At 43.3% G+C, this 19,577-nt stretch overlaps 1 protein-coding gene across 5 annotated transcripts in view; it reads left to right on the forward strand.

Annotated features, from left to right (window-relative positions):
• The window catches only part of ADGRV1 (adhesion G protein-coupled receptor V1), a 527,599-nt gene that overhangs the window by 21,375 nt on the left and 486,647 nt on the right, over positions 1-19,577 (forward strand). For 4 of the 5 annotated variants that reach the window (XM_075593091.1, XM_075593079.1, XM_075593082.1 and 1 more), the window contains exon 2: positions 18,390-18,574. In XM_075593091.1, the coding sequence (XP_075449206.1) occupies positions 18,392-18,574 (183 nt within the window). In that variant the 5' untranslated portion in view covers positions 18,390-18,391. Of the gene's footprint in view, positions 1-16,391; positions 16,994-18,389; positions 18,575-19,577 lie in introns of those variants that run through there. The other variant, XM_075593088.1, reaches the window with a different exon arrangement.

Raw genomic sequence — 19,577 nt, forward strand, 5'->3', positions numbered from 1 at the left:
TGCACACTCTTCTGACAGTTTTTTTTTTAGTGAAATACATTGTCAGGCAAATAAGAATGACCAAAGATGCAATTTGTCAGAGTAGCAATCAAACCCATTCTCTGTACTTATTTTCTGCTAAATTATTTCTGCCCTTAGTAATATTTTGCACACTCGGGGATTGTATAGCACAATAAACATTTGGTGTTTCGAGAAGCAGAGTAAGCTTTATTTTCCTTCCTTGTTTGAATTTCACACGGGTTGTGGATCGTCCTCTTAGCAGATAGCATTATGCTGGTAGAATATATTGAGGATATGGCTTCTTGCACAGAACGCTATTACTTTGATACAGTAGTGTAAAATTAGTTTCATGCTATGGTTTTCTGAGGGAATGGTATTTTTTTCTAGAGTACATCTAGTTTAATGATATGATTTTATGAATTGCCAGTTAAAAATTGCAATATCATAAAAATATGAACTGTTAATATCTTGGTTACTGTATATCGACGCTAAAAATGTATTATAGAGGACCTGTTCTTGAAAATAACTCTGTAGTGCAATTTCTCATGATTGTTGGGAGTTGCCCTTTAAGAATAATCCTAATCAATTTTCAATCGATATTAACTTCCTTAATAAAAGTTTTAGAACATAGATTACCCTCTACAGAAATTAAAAGATATAAAAACTTAATTTGATCTGCATGATGGTTAAACATGAACGTTAAATTAAGCATATTTTTTTTTAGGAAGAAGGAGCAGTTCAGTGAGTAAAGACACTGACTGGCTCTGACCTTGAAGCAGGGGAGCCTGGTTCAATTCCCGGTGTCGGCTCCTTGTGACCTTGCACAAGTCACTTTATCTCCCTGTGCCTCAGGTACCAAAAACATAGATTGTAAGCGCCACAGGGCAGGGACTGTGTCTGCACAATGTCTCTATAAAGAGCTGTGTAAAAAAAACTAGCAGCGCTATACAAGAACACACTATTTTTATGCATTAATATAATTATGTTTAAAAAAAAAAAATTGTTGTATAGCTCCTTTCCAATAAATGTATATATATTTACATCACTTAAACATTTCCACACTACTATCTGGTGTGCAGAGGGGTTTCCTCTCCACATTCTATCATTTTCCCCAAAACCAATCAATAAATGTGCATAGCTTGATTTGAAACATGTGCCATAGTTATCCCATATTTGCCAAGTAAAATCCTGTTAAAAAACAATAATTGATCATTACTAGACTAAAGAATACAGTTAGTTGATTTTAAAATAAATTTAATTTGTATAAAGGTAAGCTTTATGATGTAAAAAATGCTTAACAGCTTCTAAACCATCAAAGTGGCGAATACAAGTATGTAGAGATGTAGCCCCTTTCCTCCACCCTAAGTGAGATCTGAGAGAAAATGTGGATTGGCAAAAGACTGCAGCGTCCAAAAAGCACCCTCAGCTCACCAGATGTCAAAGAATAAAAACGTTTATTAAACTACATAAAAATGAAAGAAGGACAAACAAAGTACAAAAAAACACAACCTCCTATGCGTTTCAGGCTCTAAGAGCCCTTTCTCTTAGAGCAGGTGGTGCCCGCTGATTTGCCTCTCCTCACCGGAATAGGCGTTTTCTACATTCTCCAAATTGCCTCAGTTACATATATATGCTGGCTACGGAAGACCAACGATCTAAAGTAGCAAGATCTTAGTGCATTCACAATCTTCCTCCAATTAGCCTCAAATAGCCTATAAACTTTACTCAAGATATTGGTATGGTGGTTTAAATTATGCCATGTGTGAGCACTCAGAGAGTCCATGAGGTCTGTTACATGTGCTCTGCGTTTGTGAAAGAGGCAGGTAACCGCAGCGGTGTAGCAACAGTGTAGCGGAAAGCCACGAGTTCTGTAATAGAAATCCTGCCCCTGCAGTACTCATATGCATGCGCATGCAGAGGCAGGATCTCTATTACCGAACACGCAGTTACACTGTTACTACACCGCTGCGGTTACCTGCCTCTTTCACAAACGCTGAGCACATGTAACAGACCTCATGGACTCTCTGAGTGCTCACTCAGGGCATACTTTAAACCACCATACCAATATATTGAGTCTTTTTTGACCATTAAACGTTTTAAATGTATCATCCTTACACTACAAGCTGAGTGCCCATACTAGGTTACTTTTCCTACATTGATAATGATGCCATGGTGGTCTTTAAAAGGTCTGGGGCTTTTCAAATATTGATGACGGAGCCAGTGAAAGAAAGGGGAGCTTTGGTGGTATGCAGCATAGATGTAGGGATTACTAAAAAATTATTTACGACTTTCTTTCTCAGACTTGAGCTACATAATAACCCCCCTTTGTTTTATTGTTACAAAGGAGGTGAACTGGGTTGGGGGTGGGGGGGTGCAAATCTTTATTAGTTATTCAACAGGCTACAACAGTACAAGATCAACAATGCTATAGCTCAGATTCACAAAAGGGCACAATACCCATGTAAATTTTGAACGCAAAGGAAAGACTTCTGCGGGCACTAATGTGGCGAGTTCACTTCTAATAATTTATGTATGCACAAGCAGTTTTATTCAAATAGGATTTGCTTGCTTAATTTGTGCATGGCACATGTACTTGCTGTTTAGAGCAGGGGTTGGCCAACTCCAGTCCTCAAGACCCCCCAACAGGTCAGGTTTTAAGGATATCCCAGCTTCAGCACAGGTGGCTCAATCAGTGGCTCAGTCTTTCTGTGTCTTTCAGGGCAGACTTTTCTTATCACCCATAGTTTTGATTTTTAACATTATACATCATTAAATATCCCACCAAATAGGCAGAGGGCTTTTAATTTGTTAATACGGATTTCCACCCCAATTGTGATTAATACAATTTGCACTCATTCTGTGGTGGTCTGTCCCATTTGTTCTCCAATGCAACTATAACACACATCACTGCGAAATGCTCAAAGAACTAGATTGGTCATCACTCGAGTCTAGGCGCAAAGTTCACCTTTCCTGTCTTCAAATTCTTTATGGGCAAGCTACCCAGCTATCTGAACAAGCTCCTCACCCCTACCACATGCAGCACCTATCATCTGAGATCAGACTCCAAAAGACTGTTCATGGTCCCAAGGCTCAACAAAGTATCCGGACGTTCCTCCTTCTCTTACCGTGCACCCCAAAACTGGAACAACCTACCAGAGACTCTCACATCCACCACCAGTTTAAGTTCTTTCAAATCTAAGGCTGTCACACATTTTAATCTGGTCTCTAACTGTTTCAAACGCCCTGTTAGGGCGTGCTCACCACAAACGAGACGGGACCGCGGTGCTGAGGTGGGATAGGATATAACGCCACCCACAGCCACGAGGGCACGTCTTGAGAGTAGAGTGGTCTGGAAGTCCGGATCGGGGCAGGAGAGGTACGGATGGTAGAGGGTGCTGTTTGCCAAGATCGGGGTTAGAGAGAGGGACGTTGTCGTTTACCATTTGCCGGGATCGGGATGCCAGAGGTGCGGAGAGTCGTGTTGCCGTATGCCAAGTTCGGGATGCCAGAGGTGCGGGTAGACGTAGCGGAAGCCGGTTCGGTACACGAAGAAGACTGCAAAACAAGACAGGATAAGACAGGACTAGGGAGGCAGAGAGTGATGAGAACAACTGGTTCTATGCTCAGCAAACGAGTCAGTGAGACTGTAAGGTATATATAGGAGGGAGGGTCCAATGGCAGCGCAGCAAGGTGGGGGTGTGTGGAAGGGCCAGGCTACGGCAGGGATAGGTCCAGAATGAGTCCCAGGGGAGGTGCCATAAAGCCCAGCAGTAAGACTGCATTTGATTGCAGCAATGGTTTGAGGTGCTGTGCCTTTAAGGGGTTGGTGCGGCTCCGTGTGGCCACGCCTCCGTGTAGCAGCGCTTGCGGGCGCTTGACCGGGCTTAGCCGTCGGCCCAACAGTAGAAGAGGAGTATTGGCGTGCACGCGCGTGCCCACATGGAGCTGTGAACGGCGTTCCGGAGTGAGGCTGCCTGCGTGCCGCGGGGGGACCCGGCGGAGCTGCAGGTGAGTGAGGAGCACGCCGAGGGCGGTGTGACTCCCAGACCCTTACAGTTACCCCCCCCTTCAGGGGCGACCTCCGGGCATCCATGACATGGCTTGGAGGGATTCTTACGATGGAAAGCCTGGACGAGTCGAGGCGCGTGGAGATCCCGGTGGGGAATCCAGGAACGTTCCTCTGGTCCAAACCCCCTCCAGTGGACCAGGTATTGTACTCCTCCTCTGGAAATCCTAGAATCCAGGATAAACTGTACCTCGTACTCCTGTTGACCTTGGAGCAGAAGAGGAAGTGGAGGAGACGTGGTCTTAGAAAAGTGAGGACTCTGGAATGCTGGTTTAAGCAAAGAAACATGAAAGACTGAAGGAATCTTCATCGAGGGTGGAAGGCGCAGACGATAAGCCACAGGATTAATCCTCTTGACCACAGGAAAGGGACAGAGGAACTTAGGTGCTAGCTTCATGGTAGGAACCTTTAGTCGGATATTCCTGGAAGAAAGCCAAACCCTGTCTCCTGGGACGAATTCCGGAACCGGGCGTCGAAGACGGTCTGCCTGGAGTTTCTGTCTCCCTGTAGCCACCTTTAAGTTCTCCTGAATCCTCGTCCATAAGTCTTTCAGCCGGGAGATGCGCTTGTCAACCGCTGGTACTCCTGAGGATAGAGGAGAGAAGGGTAGACGGGAAGGATGAAAGCCACAATTTATGAAGAAAGGAGATTCTTGAGTGGAGTCATTGCGAAGGGAGTTAAGAGCAAACTCAGCCCAAGGAAGTAGATCCACCCAATCATACTGTGTATCGGTTATGAAACACCGAAGGTATTGTTCCAAGTTTTGGTTGGCCCTCTCCGTCTGCCCATTGGTCTGTGGGTGGTATCCCGAGGAGAATTGAAGTGAAATACCCATTTTTCGGGAAAAGGCTCGACAAAATCTTGACACAAATTGGGACCCACGATCAGAGACGATGGTTGAAGGTACTCCATGAAGACGAAAAATCTCCTGGATGAAAACATCCGCAAGCCTGGAGGAATTTGGAAGACCCCTCAAGGGGACAAGGTGAGTCTGTTTGGAAAAACGATCAATTACCACAAGAATCGTATTCTTTCTTTGGAGTCTGGGAGCTCTACAATGAAGTCCATAGAAATATGGTTCCAGGGACAGTCTGGAATGGGTAAGGGAAGAAGAAGGCCTGCTGGTCTGACCCGGGGTACTTTGTTGCGAGCGCACGTGCCACACGCTTTAACAAACGCCTCCACATCCTTAGCCCTCTCTGGCCACCAGAAGTTACGTTGAACAAGGTCGTTGGTTTTTCGTATCCCTGGATGTCCTGCTGATTTGGAGGAATGGCACCACTCGAGAACCCTTTTGCGGTGTTGGGGTGCCGTGTAGAGTCTTCCCTCCGGGACCTTGAGCCCCCTCTGAGCTTTTGATTGCTCGGATCGAATCTTGTCCAAAATATCAAAGGAGTTGGCGGACAGAATACATCTAGAGGGAATAATCGTCTCTAGCTGTTCTTCAGACTTGTCCTCTGCCAGGAACTGTCGAGACAGAGCGTCCGCCTTTAGATTTTTGGAGCCAGGAATAAAGGAGATAAGAAAATTGAATCGTGAAAAAATTAGTGCCCAGCGGGCTTGTCGAGAGGTCAAACGACGTGCCCCTTCTAAGTAGAGAAGGTTCTTATGGTCTGTGAGTATGGTTATAGGTGTCTCCGTACCCTCTAAGAAGTGTCTCCACTCTTCTAATGCCAACTTGATCGCCAAAAGCTCCCGGTTCCCGACATCGTAATTCCGTTCTGCGGACGAAAATTTCTTTGAGAAGAAGGCACATGGGTGTAGTCTGGCTAAGGGAGAGGTCCTTTGGGATAAAACAGCCCCAGCCCCGATGTCAGAGGCATCTACCTCCAAGGTAAATGGAAGTTTCGGATCTGGGTGGGTGAGGATAGGGGCAGACACAAAAGCCTTTTTCAGAAGATCAAATGCCCGTATGGCGGTCTCAGACCATGATGAAGGATCTGCACCCTTCTTCGTGAGAGCAGTTATGGGAGACACCGTAGAAGAAAAATTGCGAATGAAGCGTCGATAATAGTTTGCAAAACCTAGAAAGCGTTGCACGGCTTTGAGAGTGGTCGGACGGGGCCAGTCCAAAATAGCCTTAAGTTTCTCTGGATCCATATTGAATCCAGAGTCAGAGATAACGTATCCCAAAAAAGTCACAGACTTGAGATGGAACTGACATTTCTCCAACTTCGCAAAGAGATGGTTCTCCCGGAGGCGTAACAGCACTTGTTGAACGTGTTTGATGTGTTCTTGAGGGGACTTAGAAAAGATTAGGATGTCATCTAGGTAGACGATAAGAAATGTGTTAAGAATGTCCCGAAAAATCTCATTGACGAAATCCTGGAAAACTGCTGGTGCGTTGCACAAACCGAATGGCATGACCAGGCATTCATAGTGGCCGTCATGGGTGTTAAAAGCAGTCTTCCATTCGTCCCCCTCACGTATCCTTACTAAATTGTAGGCACCTCTTAAATCCAATTTAGAAAAGATAGTTGCTCCCTGAAGACGGTCGAAGAGTTCCGGTATCAAGGGCAGTGGGTAGCGGTTCTTGCGTGTGATGTTATTCAAACCCCGGTAGTCTATGCATGGACGAAGAGAACCGTCCTTCTTTTTGATAAAAAAGAAGCCTGCTCCGACTGGAGAAGAAGACTTTCGGATGAAACCCCTCTCTAAATTCTCAGCAATGTAAGTGTTCATGGCTTTAGTCTCTGGGAGAGAGAGAGGATAGGATCGTCCTCTGGGAAGAGGTGCCCCGGGTAGTAGGTCAATAGGGCAGTCGAAAGGACGGTGCGGAGGTAGAACCTCGGAACGTGCTTTGTCGAACACATCACGGAATTCCCAGTACACAGAAGGTAGGGAGTCGACCTTCTCTGGCAGTGTAGACAACCCACCAATCTTCTGGAAAATCCTGGTACATGTCTTGGCACAAGGAGCACCCCACTGGATGGGTTCCCGATCCGTCCAGTCGATGCGAGGATTATGGAGTTGAAGCCAAGGAAGGCCCAAAATCAGCTCCACCGAAGGAGTGTGGATAACATCGAGGGTAATGATCTCCGTATGAACATCGATGTACTGCAGTAGGAGAGGCACCGTCTGGAGCGTGATGAATGCTGGCTGCAGAGGTCGACCGTCAATGGCCTCCAGACCTACTGGCGTCTTCTTACTGATAAATGGAATATTGTTCCGTCTAGCAAAAGTCTCATCGATGAAATTGCCTGCGGAACTGGAATCAATGAACGCCCGTGCTTGAGTGTGAAACCCCTCTCCAGACAGTGTTATAGGCAACATTATCCTGGTGGGAAGGACGTCTTTGACGATGGGAGAAAGTGTCAGTATTCCCAACGAAACTAACCGGGATTTCATTGGGAGTTGGCGTTTCCCGGCTTGTGGGGACACTGGGGTAATATGTGACCGGAATTGCCACAGTACATGCAGAGACCAGCATTGCGCCAACGTTGTTTTTCGGCAGCAGACAGCTTGTTACCTCCCAACTGCATTGGTTCCGGGGCGTCCCCGGAAGGGGGTGTAGGCGCCATGAACGATGGAGCAAGATGCCTCGAAACCCGTTGACGGTAACGAGAACGTTCATTTCTCCGCTCCTGCAGAAGCTGGTCCACTCGAACACACAGCCTGATCAAATCCTCTAGGTCAATGGGACGTTCCCGCGCTGCGAGCTCATCCTTTAGGGATTCCGACAGACCCTGCCAAAACGCTGAAGATAGAGCTTCATTATTCCATCCCGTCTCAGCAGCAAGTGTGCGGAACTCCACGGCGTACCGGGCGACGGGTCGATCTCCCTGGGTTATGTGATGAAGAGACGATGCTGCCGTTAATTGCCGTGCAGGGGTATCGAAGACTCTTCGGAACTCCTCGACGAAGAGATCGATGTCCTGTGTGAGAGGACCTTGTTGTTCCCAGATGGGAGAAGCCCATGCCAGCGCCTCGTCAATGAGAAGAGCCACGATATAGCCGACCCTGGAGACAGAAGAGACAAAACGAGAGGGCGAGAGTCGAAATTGAATAAGGCATTGGTTAAGGAAGCCCCTACATCCTTGGGGATCCCCAGCATAGTGTTTGGGGGCCGGAATACGAGGTTCCAAAGCAAACGGAGGTGCTGGAAAGGCGGTTGCGGAAGCTGTAGAAGCCAAGGGTGAGTGTTGCCGACTGAGAGTTCGGACTTGAACGGTAAGGGAATGAACGCTTTGCTTTAACGTATCCATTCGCCTATCAGCTTGTTCCAGATAAGTCTCTAGCCTGGTGAAGAGATTTGTATGAGCATTTAAAGTGCGCTCCACCTCAGCGGGGTCCATGTTTGTAGGGCTGAGCATAATGTCAGGGCGTGCTCACCACAAACGAGACGGGACCGCAGTGCTGAGGTGGGATAGGATATAACGCCACCCATAGGCACGTCTTGAGAGTAGAGTGGTCTGGAAGTCCGGATCGGGGCAGGAGAGGTACGGATGGTAGAGGGTGCTGTTTGCCAAGTCCGGGGTTAGAGAGAGGGACGTTGTCGTTTACCGTTTGCCGGGATCGGGATGCCAGAGGTGCGGAGAGTCGTGTTGCCGTATGCCGAGTTCGGGATGCCAGAGGTGCGGGTAGACGTAGCGGAAGCTGGTTCGGTACACGAGGAAGACTGCAAAACAAGACAGGACAAGACAGGACTAGGGAGGCAGAGAGTGATGAGAACAACTGGTTCTATGCTCAGCCAACGAGTCAGTGAGACTGTAAGGTATATATAGGAGAGAGGGTCCAATGGCAGCGCAGCAAGGTAGGGGTGTGTGGAAGGGCCAGGCTACGGCAGGGATAGGTCCAGAATGAGTCCCAGGGGAGGAGCCATAAAGCCCAGTAGTAAGACTGCATTTGATTGCAGCAATGGTTTGAGGTGCTGTGCCTTTAAGGGGTTGGTGCGGCTCCGTGTGGCCGCGCCTCCGTGTAGCTGCGCTTGCGGGCGCGTGACCGGGCTTAGCCGTCGGCCCAACAGTAGAAGAGGAGTATTAGCGTGCGCGCTCGCGCCCACGTGGAGCTGTGAACGGCGTTCCGGAGTGAGGCTGCCTGCGTGCCGCGGGGGGACCCGGCGGAGCTGCAGGTGAGTGAGGAGCACGCCGAGGGCGGCGTGACTCCCAGACCCTTACACGCGATAATATATATTATCTTTAACTGTGCATGCAATGTCTTGTATATAATGTATACCCTGCTCATTTATGTAACTGTATTTGTAACCATGTATATTATTTGTCTTAACTCTGTGCCCAGGACATACTTGAAAACGAGAGGTAACTCTCAATGTATTACTTCCTGGTAAAATATTTTATAAATAAATAATAATAAATAATATCAACAATCAATGGACGTTAATTCCAATTTATCCCAAAGGGATATGAATGATGTACAGTATGTACTGAATCTTTAGGTCGGTTAGATCTACTTTTCAGAAAAATACCAGTTTTGTGAATGCTGGGTGCATATATTCCAGAATGTATTTGTAGACACAGATTATTTATCAAACGAGGAAAGTAATAGGCTTTGTCATGCTTAGGGAAATGTCAAATAGTGTATTGAAAAGGTCAAACACTTCCCATATAGACTTGTATTTGAGATTCTGGGGGAGGCACAAATGTTCTATTCAAGGGAACTAATGTCACAAAAGGTCATTTTTTTAATCATTTAACTAAAGCCCCTTGTCACTAATACTGACTCTTTTAGTTGTTTACCTTTTTTTTCTATTCTGTGTTTACATTCCAGTGACATAGCATCTTAGATACAGAAGAACATTGGAAACATCTGGTTTATCAAGTACACATAATGCGTCTTTAGCAATAGAAATATAGCATTTAATCAATCAAAACAGTTAATATTTAAACTATGTGGAAGTGGTAAGAAAATGCAATAGCATTACAACCCATTGAGGTATAAATCCTGATACATTTCGATGCTCAAAAAGTCAGATAAACAGGACAGTAACGTTTAAGGAATAATTGCTCTCTGTTTTGACATACCATTTTATGCATTGCAAGTTGGGGCAGGATCGGACTGAAATCATATTTTTGGGAGAAGGTCGTGTAGACGGGATTCTTGAAACATCCATAACAAAAATGAAAAACAATAAAAATAAAAAAAAACTATTTTGGTCACTTTATAATAAATAAAGTTATCAATTTCAGCTATAAAAGGTTTTAAAAAAAATGTCCAGTCTTTTTAATTTGAGAGAGATGTGATGTTATTTAAAGAAAGATTTTTTTTTTTTTAATGAAAAAAAAAAGAGCAAATGTTTTCTTCTCTTTATAGAGTTTTTAAGTATAAGTTGGGATACAGGAAGAAAACAGGGAAAGGGTAAAAAATGAAATTGGTTCCAAATATAGCTGGAACATAGAAATACAGAAAACAGTATACAAAATACAGATCATACTTTTAATAAAAATACTGTGTGTCTAGCCATAAGCTTTTGGTTAAGGTCCTAAGGCCCACAGAGAAGGTCACAGAGATTTGAATTATAATGTTAACGATGTTACATCAGGTCTCGTGTTTTTTCTTTCCGTAACCATGCCCCCCCCTCCCCCACAGTGTCATTTAGACTTTATTATTAACTGCAGGAAGAAAAGGGAGAGATACTGCTTCCAAGTAGCTGTCATACTACATCTGGTGGCTTCGAGAATTACTGAAAAAATTGTAATTGATCTATTTAAAAGTGCTGCCCATGGGTCTAGCCTTAAATCAACTTCCGATAGTTAACTTACAAGTGATTACATTTTATACCAGAGAGACACAATTGGCGCCCAGCTCCACCAGATTGTACAAGTGAGCCTGTGCTAGCATCCTCTAAAGCAGGGGTGAACAAACTGGGGGCGTGAGATTTTCTGGGGTGGTGGGGGTGCGGTGCTTACAGAGGCCCTGCGCTCTTCCCCAAAGCATTTAAATGAAATGCCAAGGGACCGCGCGAGACCTCTGTCAGGTTTCTTACCTTGTCTCCGACGGCGCGCCGCTATGGCAACGAAGCATAAAATGACACCGCCGGGTAACGTGACATCACATGACCCCACGGCGTCATTTGACGCTGGAGACAAGGTAAGAGGGGGAGCGAGCACGGGGGGAGAGTAGGCAGGGGGGCGCAAGGGAAAATGTTTGCTCACTCCTGCTCTAAAGCACAACGGTGAACATTGATTATACATTTTGTGTAACGTTTATGGTGAGAGGTACCAATGTCACAACAGTTTGTAACCGTTCTCTTTTATTATTGTGTTAATTGAGGTCTTAGATACAACTTTCCCAAAAATCTTGCCAGGTTTCCCAAACTCAAGTCTCATTGAGATCTCTCTCCCTTCCCATTGTAACATATACTTATACTTCATTACTGTTCAGACTGCTGATAAATAAATGAGATCATCCCTTGCTAAGGTAAAGCTCTGCAAATAAATTCAAAATAGACTTCTGAATTTCTAATCTTATTATAAGTACTGATTGATGAAATTACGTAACTGGATGTATTAAAAAAGCTTTGTATTCTGTATAGTGTATTGTTTCTTTAACTCTGCAAAGGATCTCATTTGGTTACCACTAAGCATGTCTTTAATTGTCCTTATACAGTATTTTGCTTAATCCACCAGATGAAATGAACATAATTCAGACCTGGTTGAAATAAATATTGGTTGCATAGTGGTTTTAGTACTCTGGAGTTTGTGTGTGTTCTTTGTGAGATCCCAAATCCACAGGCTATGGTTAAACACTGGATTGGCTTTTACATGTGGTGGCCAAAATGTATTTTAGCAGACTTTTAAGATAGTAATGAGTGAAATGGGAAGTGTTCTGAACAAGTATGGTACTGTATGTTTTGTAATAGGGCATTTTCACTGTATAAATCTTACATTTAGCGCAGTTTCCCCTACCCTATGGGAGATATGGCGGCTACTGTGTGTGGTGCTTTACCTGTGGCTCACGGGAGGCCTGAACCTCCGCTTTACCTGGATCGTATGGTGGCAGCGCCTCCACCCGTGAGGGATCCTATCAGTATGGGATAACCCCATCACAGGACACAATGTAAGAAATACACACTGGTATGGTTTAACAAGTTTACTGAACACAAAAGAATAATAGTAACAGAACCACTCAGGCCTCACAGGACCATACCCCCACCAGTGCCCCCAATCACCGTGTCCACACCCGTTTTTGGTTTGCCCCAAAGTACTGAGGAGCCTTGGGCACCTAACCACCCAGTGTCCACAGGAGCTAACCCACCCAATGTGTGTGTATTAGCGCTGTCCACAAGAAGTGTTAGAGTTGGTGCACTTGTAGATGAGGAATACCTGCCAGGTGCTCCAGCACCTGGTATCACTGACAGAAGAGAACTGTCCGGTCCCACGCCGTCGCCATCAGCGAAAGCGTCCGCCTCCACGTGGAGTGGTATCCGGCTGGAGTGTCCCACTGTCATGAGAGTCTCTAGCCTTGCGGTGGTTGTGCAGGTCCCAGGCCACAGGCGCAACTGCTACGTGACGTTTGGCTGTGTCCCTGACACTAATGATGCTAAGTGGGCCAGTGTCCCTGTCTAAGGGGCCTGTCCCAATAGCAGCCACAAACTGACAGGGGAGTCGGGGCCTAGCTGGGGCCTATAATGGGGTCTCTGGCCTAGTGCAGGGGCCACAGACACCCTGCACATACACCCTCTCCCTACCTTGTCCCAGCCTCGACTGGCGTGCTCCTCAGCGCGCCAAATGTATCATCTTGTTGCAGGGGATTCTGGCAGCCCTATTGGCTGCTGTGGGCCACATGGTATCAGCCCCCTATGGCACATGGGACTTGTAGTTCTTGCGCGGAGCCTTTCCCTGTAATGGCCGCCACTACCTCTTATGGGCCTATGCACAAAACGTACTGTGCAAGCACATACATCATGGCTGCGCCCTGCACGGAAGCCACCGTAGACCTCGGGCGACCCGGTCGCCCCTGCCTCAACATCCCTGCACCTCCCTGCCTCTGCAGTCTAACCGCATCCACCAGCGGCAGCCACACCACCAGGTAAGGGAGAGAGACTAAGGGGGCAGAGGGGGAAGCTCAAAGGGGAGACCTGGCCACATACATATCCAAGATATATCATACTTGGACTATATCTCTAAATAATTTTTAAGGAATCTATAGAGTTTCTCTTGCTAGATAGTGCTATAAGAGTTAGTTATATTTACACCAAGATAGGTTAAAAAAAATTGACTGGCCTTTGAAATGGAGTGATATTATTTTGACAGTTGTGTTATTAATTTAAAATCCGAAGATCTTCCCAAACTTCTTGAGTACATTATACAGATTTTGTAGGGTTAACAAAGGTAAGTAAGAAGTATGTAATCAGCAAAAAGACTTGTTTTATATCCCGTTTTTTTGGTTCAGACCCTCAAAATATTTGGATCATTTCTAATCTCTATAGCGAGAGGTTCAATACAGAGGGCAATATAGAGGGCAAAGAAGAGTGGCGATAATGGGCACCCTTGCCTTGTGCCAATTAATATTGGGAGTGACTTTGATGAGAAGTTAATTAGTGAGATAGGCCTATAAATCATACAACAAGTAGGGTTCTAACCGGTCCCGGACTGAGACATTATTGTGCCCAAGGCAGACCAAAAATTTGGTGCCCCCATAAAACAATTCTAGACTCCCTGCATGCCGGAATGGGATGTTTGGCCACCAGTACTACTCACTGCATGACACTTCACTGCAGGTCACCTCGCTTCCTTCCTCCAATTTAAAAATTCTTCACTGCTTGGATCTCCCCAGCCGCAGGGCTACTTACACAGCCGCTGCTTCGACGCCATTTGTGATCACGCCTGTGTGTGCACCCACCAGGACACTCAGCTTCACCACCAGCAGCCAGGACACATTTTTTAATTTCATGTACACCGCGGGAAATGTAAAAATGTTTAGTGGCTGCTGGCGAACAACGCATGGGCGTGCTCAAAAATGCGTTTAATCAGCAGCTGCACATGGTGCTCTGCGGCTGGGGAGATCCAAGTGGTGAGGACATTTAAAGATGGCGGAAGGCAGCGAGGTGACCTGCGGTGATGGATGAAGGCATCCCTTATCAGTTGGCATCTCAGACAAGTGCCCGGCCAGACCGTCCCTTAATCCAGTCCTGGTCCTAACCCATTTTGTGTACTAAGAAAATGATGGCCTTAAGCATTTTTTTCAAACCCTTTTCCCATTTTAATAATACCATTTTATAGTTTTATCAGATGGGGTGGGTCAGAAAAGCTGAAAATGTATACTCTACTTTTTTTTTTTTTACTAATTTTTTTTAAATTAGTTTTGTAATGATTTGTGGAGATACAAAAAGGAAAATAGAGGGACAGGACAGGTACAAAATGAATACACCAGGGGGATGGGAATATGTCAAATACACTGTTTCACATAAATTGAAGGACAATAGCTTAAAACACATTAGAATGTAACAAATTACATGGAGTCACTTGGTTAGTGTCTCTGTTTTTAGTTTAAACTACTGTATGTGTCGTCAGTTTAAGTTGTTTGTTCCATCTAGGATAAAATCTTAGATTTTTTTAACTTTGTTTTTGTCACATGGGTCTCGAACCTCTCTTGTGTTTCTTCTGAGTGTGGTGTCTTTCTTCTATTTTGCGCTCGCATAGTATTCTCATCCTCCCTATGTCTTGGCAGAAGTCAAACTAGGAATTTGAAGTGGGTGTCGTAAACTGTACCATCCAATTTGAACAAAAGCTATCTGTCATTTATTTATAAAAATGTTTTACCAGCAAGTAATACATTGAGAGTTACCTCTTGTTTTCAAGCATGTTCTGTTATGATGACAATACATGGTTACATTAAATCAACAGAGGTATTCTACAGTGTTCTCCTCACTTTTCTCAGATTCCTTTAATGTCTCTCTTCAAGCATGTAGATCACACCTTTTATTCTACATCCAGTATTTTGATACTTAACCGTCTTACCCTCAACGATCTACCTTCACCTGCTCCTTCCTACTTCTCAAGTTGAATTTCCCTGCTATCCCCTGCTTTCTGCTCATAACTGTCTCCTTTACACCCCTTCAACATGTACTGCGTTCTTTCACCTAATAATGTTTTCCATCACTGCCCCCTATCAGTGGAACTCCTTCACACTCAGTATGCAGCAACCATTTTGTCAACTCACTTGAATGTCAAGTCTGAAAACACACCTGAACTAAGCATTTCAGTAGGACGACTTCTCCCTACACCCACAGCGGCACTTATTAATACTCCTGGTCAGACTTGCTATCCACTGCATTTACTTGTCTAAGTCTCCCAAGATCTGCTCTCCAGGGTGCACATCCCTCATTCTACCTTGTGTTTTTATGTTTATTGCTTGTATTGTATCACAGTACCATATATTGTACTATCTACTTTGTAGAGCGCTGCTTATATGGTTACCACTATTAAAATACAAAATATACATACAAACAAAGATCATACATCTAAGAACTCAAAATACTAAATAAAATATTAGCAATTTAAACAAAAAATGTAATCCGGTAACACATGCTAACAAAGAACTGTAAAAAGCTTGTCCGTGTTGAGGCATTATGAAGCAGTATGATGACTGCTATGCATTGCAACTCCACCTGGCAATGAAAGGGTTAATAACGTTACAAAATTGGTGGGTTCGTTGCATGCTTTAGCTTAGTAAATCCCGCACATATCTGTCATCGGGACTCACAAAGTAATATAAGAGGTATCAGAGCTCGATCCAGCATTATCTTCCATCGACTCGAACGGGAGTTAACACTGACCAAGCTCCAATACCCCTTATCAGAGCTTTGTGAATGCTATGCTTTGTCTTTGCAAACATGCTCCTCAGTATCTGTTATCTTTTTGTCAGCCTTTATTTCTCACTGTCTTCTTTCTCCAGTAACCTAAGTTTTCCCTTTCTCTCTCCATTCTGATCATGTAATGCCCCTGTGTGTGCATTATCTGTTACTCTACTCACGTTTTGGAACCTCTGCTGTTGCCTGGTTATTTTGCTCTTCACTCAAAACTATATACACAATAGTTCAAATCAGGGTCAATTTGGACATGCACCGATCTTTTTCTTTAGTTCATTTAACAAATCTTCCTGCTTAGCTTTATGCAGTATTTGCCAGTCTGTGTTTAACATGATCTGAATACTGGTAATGCATTGGTAATTAAAGGAAAAGGTTCATGCCAATAACATAATTGATTCCAGAGCCCTTTCCTCTGGCTTAATCAGCCATATTCTCTATTTGGAGTATACCTATATTCTTTTCTTTTCAAAATATATGCAGATGTAGAATATGCTATTACTTCCTCTGCTGCGTTGCTGTGGGACATACACCATAAACCAGCGGTGCACAGGCCATTGTTTTGAATTAGCTGTGCACAAGATGGGAAGTGGCTAATGCGCCTTTGCACTGGTAGGCACATGCCAACGGATGCACATCTGTAAATATAGGTCTGGGTGGCAGCATTGCAACATTTTTGGTTAATGTGACACGTAGATAAAGGGATAAAGGTCAGAAATTGCTCTCACCTGCTTGTCCCACTCCTAAGATAGTGCCATGACAAGCCCATGTCGCCTCCCCCTGTGCATTGAAGATTGGGACAATACAGTATTTATTCAGGTTTTATCTGTATGGGAATAAAATCTATCTACAAACAGACCAAAGTCTAGTAAAACATCAAGCAGAAAAATCACTTGTTTGGGGCAGATGCATGTATTGGAAGCATGAGTCTGTAAACTACCTACAAAAAAGAAGGCGATGGCCATATTTAATTATTGACAATATTGTTATGAAACTTCTCTTGTTCCAAATGAGTAATTACATTGTCTTAAAACATCCATGTGTCCTAGCAATAGAAGTCTGGTAACTGAAGACTTAGTAACCATGCTTTGTAAGGATCATGTTGTCAGTATTACTTACTAGATGTGCACACTGAGGGAAGATACCTGTAAAGTCACTGAGTAAGTAGCTGCAAAAGCCTCTATTTCATTGCATATGTTACTGTTTATATAAATAACTATCATGCTGTAGTCGTTTAGTCATTGCGTTTCTTTAGCAATGACACATTGTGTTATAACTAGAGTATAACTAGCTATGCTCTGTTCTCAGGCTGTTTCTGCAGCTATTGCTAATGCAATGTTGTTTAGCATGCATGATGTCTGCCACACAAGAAGGCTAAAAGTAATAGATACTAAAGTATGTAGAGTGAGATCAGGATGTTATATTATATGTGTTATTTGTTTGCAATTAAATCTATTCTAATATTACTCTGTGTGTCTATTAGTCACAAATAATCATCAAATGCACACATCGTTGCAAATATAAATAATTATTTCTTTTTGTTAGGCACTAAACAAAAAGTTTATAAAGTAATGTTTGCTACTTGTGAAATAGTAGGATATAGTGACTTTCAGCAGGACACGTACCAAAATATCACTAATGTACTGTAGACTAGGAGGATTTGGAGAGGTCATTGGGAATGTAGTTGTGTACGGACATTTTTTATGGTGGTCAAACAAATAGGATGGTTGTATAATCACAATTCTCAGCAGTTACAGTATAAGTGAACATATGCCTCAGTCACTTTGAATAGCTTCTTTAATCACAGACCATTCAAGGAGTAGTTTTTGCAGCAGTTAGAGTGGAGTTGCTATATCCAGTATTATACTGTAATGTCAGTACACTATACATTGGTGCTGTTTTCCTTTCCAATTGTGCTGTTTAAACCTCCAGATGTGTTGACCTCTTTGCTTAAGTGGTCAATGGCAGATGTAAGAAACTCAAATAAGTTACATACATTTTCCAGTCACACAAACTGAGACAAAAACATTTTTGGACTGTTCTAGAAAAAAAATGGACCATCTTTACAAACACACACCTTATTTCATGAAACCGTTGTGGAGCAAGTTATGAAATCTTTTACATATAAATAATCTCTTATGAAAGGAATAATTCACTTTAGAGTAAATAAATAGCCTTTTTTTTTTTGTGTGTTCATGATAATAACCTGGTTGTGTTGGAGCCACCGTTGTGGAATAATTGTGAATATGGCTTCTGTAACAAATGTAATTGAAGTGACATGAATGAAATAAGGAATAAGTTATATATTTGTAATGGTGTTAAATATATGACAGGTAGAAGCTTTGTACTGTAATTTTACCAGATGTCTGTGTGGTGAGAACATATGTGTTTCATAAATCCCTACCATTATAATGTATATTGCACGTTCCACATGGGCAGAGTTTGCCTCTAATTAAATTCATATTCAGTATTTCAATTACTCACATACATGTTTGTTACATTGGTGTTCTGTGTCCGCATCTCTAAATAATTTTATATATTTTTTTCTTTTTACAGGGATGCCCTCTGTTTCTTTTGTTGCTAATTTTTTGTTAGCATTATTTATCACTGTCACCGCTGGGGAAACACAAGTGCAGTTTGCTGGTCAAACTGAGTTTTTTGTTAATGAAACAAGTACAACGGTCATACGGCTAGTGATTGAAAGAACAGGAGAGCCTGCTAACATCACTGCAATAGTTCTGGTAAGAGACGACATTACTGTTCACAATGGTGCTTTCACCCGTGCCTCATCCAAACTAGATACTGTATTTCACACGGTAAAGAGAGTGTTAGTGGAACTGCAGTTAACTGTTCATAAGGGTTTAGCATACTATTATACTGTGCGGATGGGAACTGCCACCTAGCAGCATGTTTTGGAGTTGTAATAAAATGAAAACCCTGAGACTGATCACACGTTCTTTAAGGGTGATAACAATTGGCCTGATATATCATCATCATCATCATCATCTAATACTACAATAACAAATACTGTACAATACTTACTGCTTATTTGCAATACTTTACACTTGTTAGGATTCAACAATGTAGGATATGGACTCAACAATGTACAGTAGAATATGGACTAAAAGAAAATGAGTTAAAAAGTTAAAATATTTTTTTTTTTTACAAATAACTAATTATTATTATTACTAATACAAATAAATGATTTACCAAGAGAACAGGACCATCCAAAAAGTCCTAATTCCAACCAATTGATTTCAAATAAATGACATTGCCTTGTCAGTTCTGATGTCCAAATGTACCAGCATATTGTAGATCTGTTTAGCATCGACATGGTTATTACTATTTTCCTTTAATTCTAACATATCAACACATTTCGCAGTGCACTGCCGTGTGAAATCAGTACAAATACAATGACCATGTTGCCAAACGCTGGTGCACTGGGTGAGGATGTCCCTGCTCCAAGGAGCTACAGTGGCTTTTGTATGTGGTTTTGAACATGTCTGCTTGATTAGCGGTCCTGGAAAGTAGTACTACTGTATAACTCTCCATACATTACACACCATGACAGCTGTGAGTTTCAAGGTGTGCTAGGCAATCTGAATATAAAGATTGCCAAGCAAATGAGCGGTATCTTGTCATCATCAAGCAAATGTAAAGTCATAATTATGACAATGTTCTAGTAAAAAAACAGCCTATTATTTAGTTGTGATACTTGAGGGACAAGAAGAAACAGGGCCATGC

Source organism: Ascaphus truei, chromosome 1, assembly GCF_040206685.1.
Source record: "Ascaphus truei isolate aAscTru1 chromosome 1, aAscTru1.hap1, whole genome shotgun sequence".
Classification (NCBI taxonomy): Eukaryota; Metazoa; Chordata; class Amphibia; order Anura; family Ascaphidae; genus Ascaphus; species Ascaphus truei.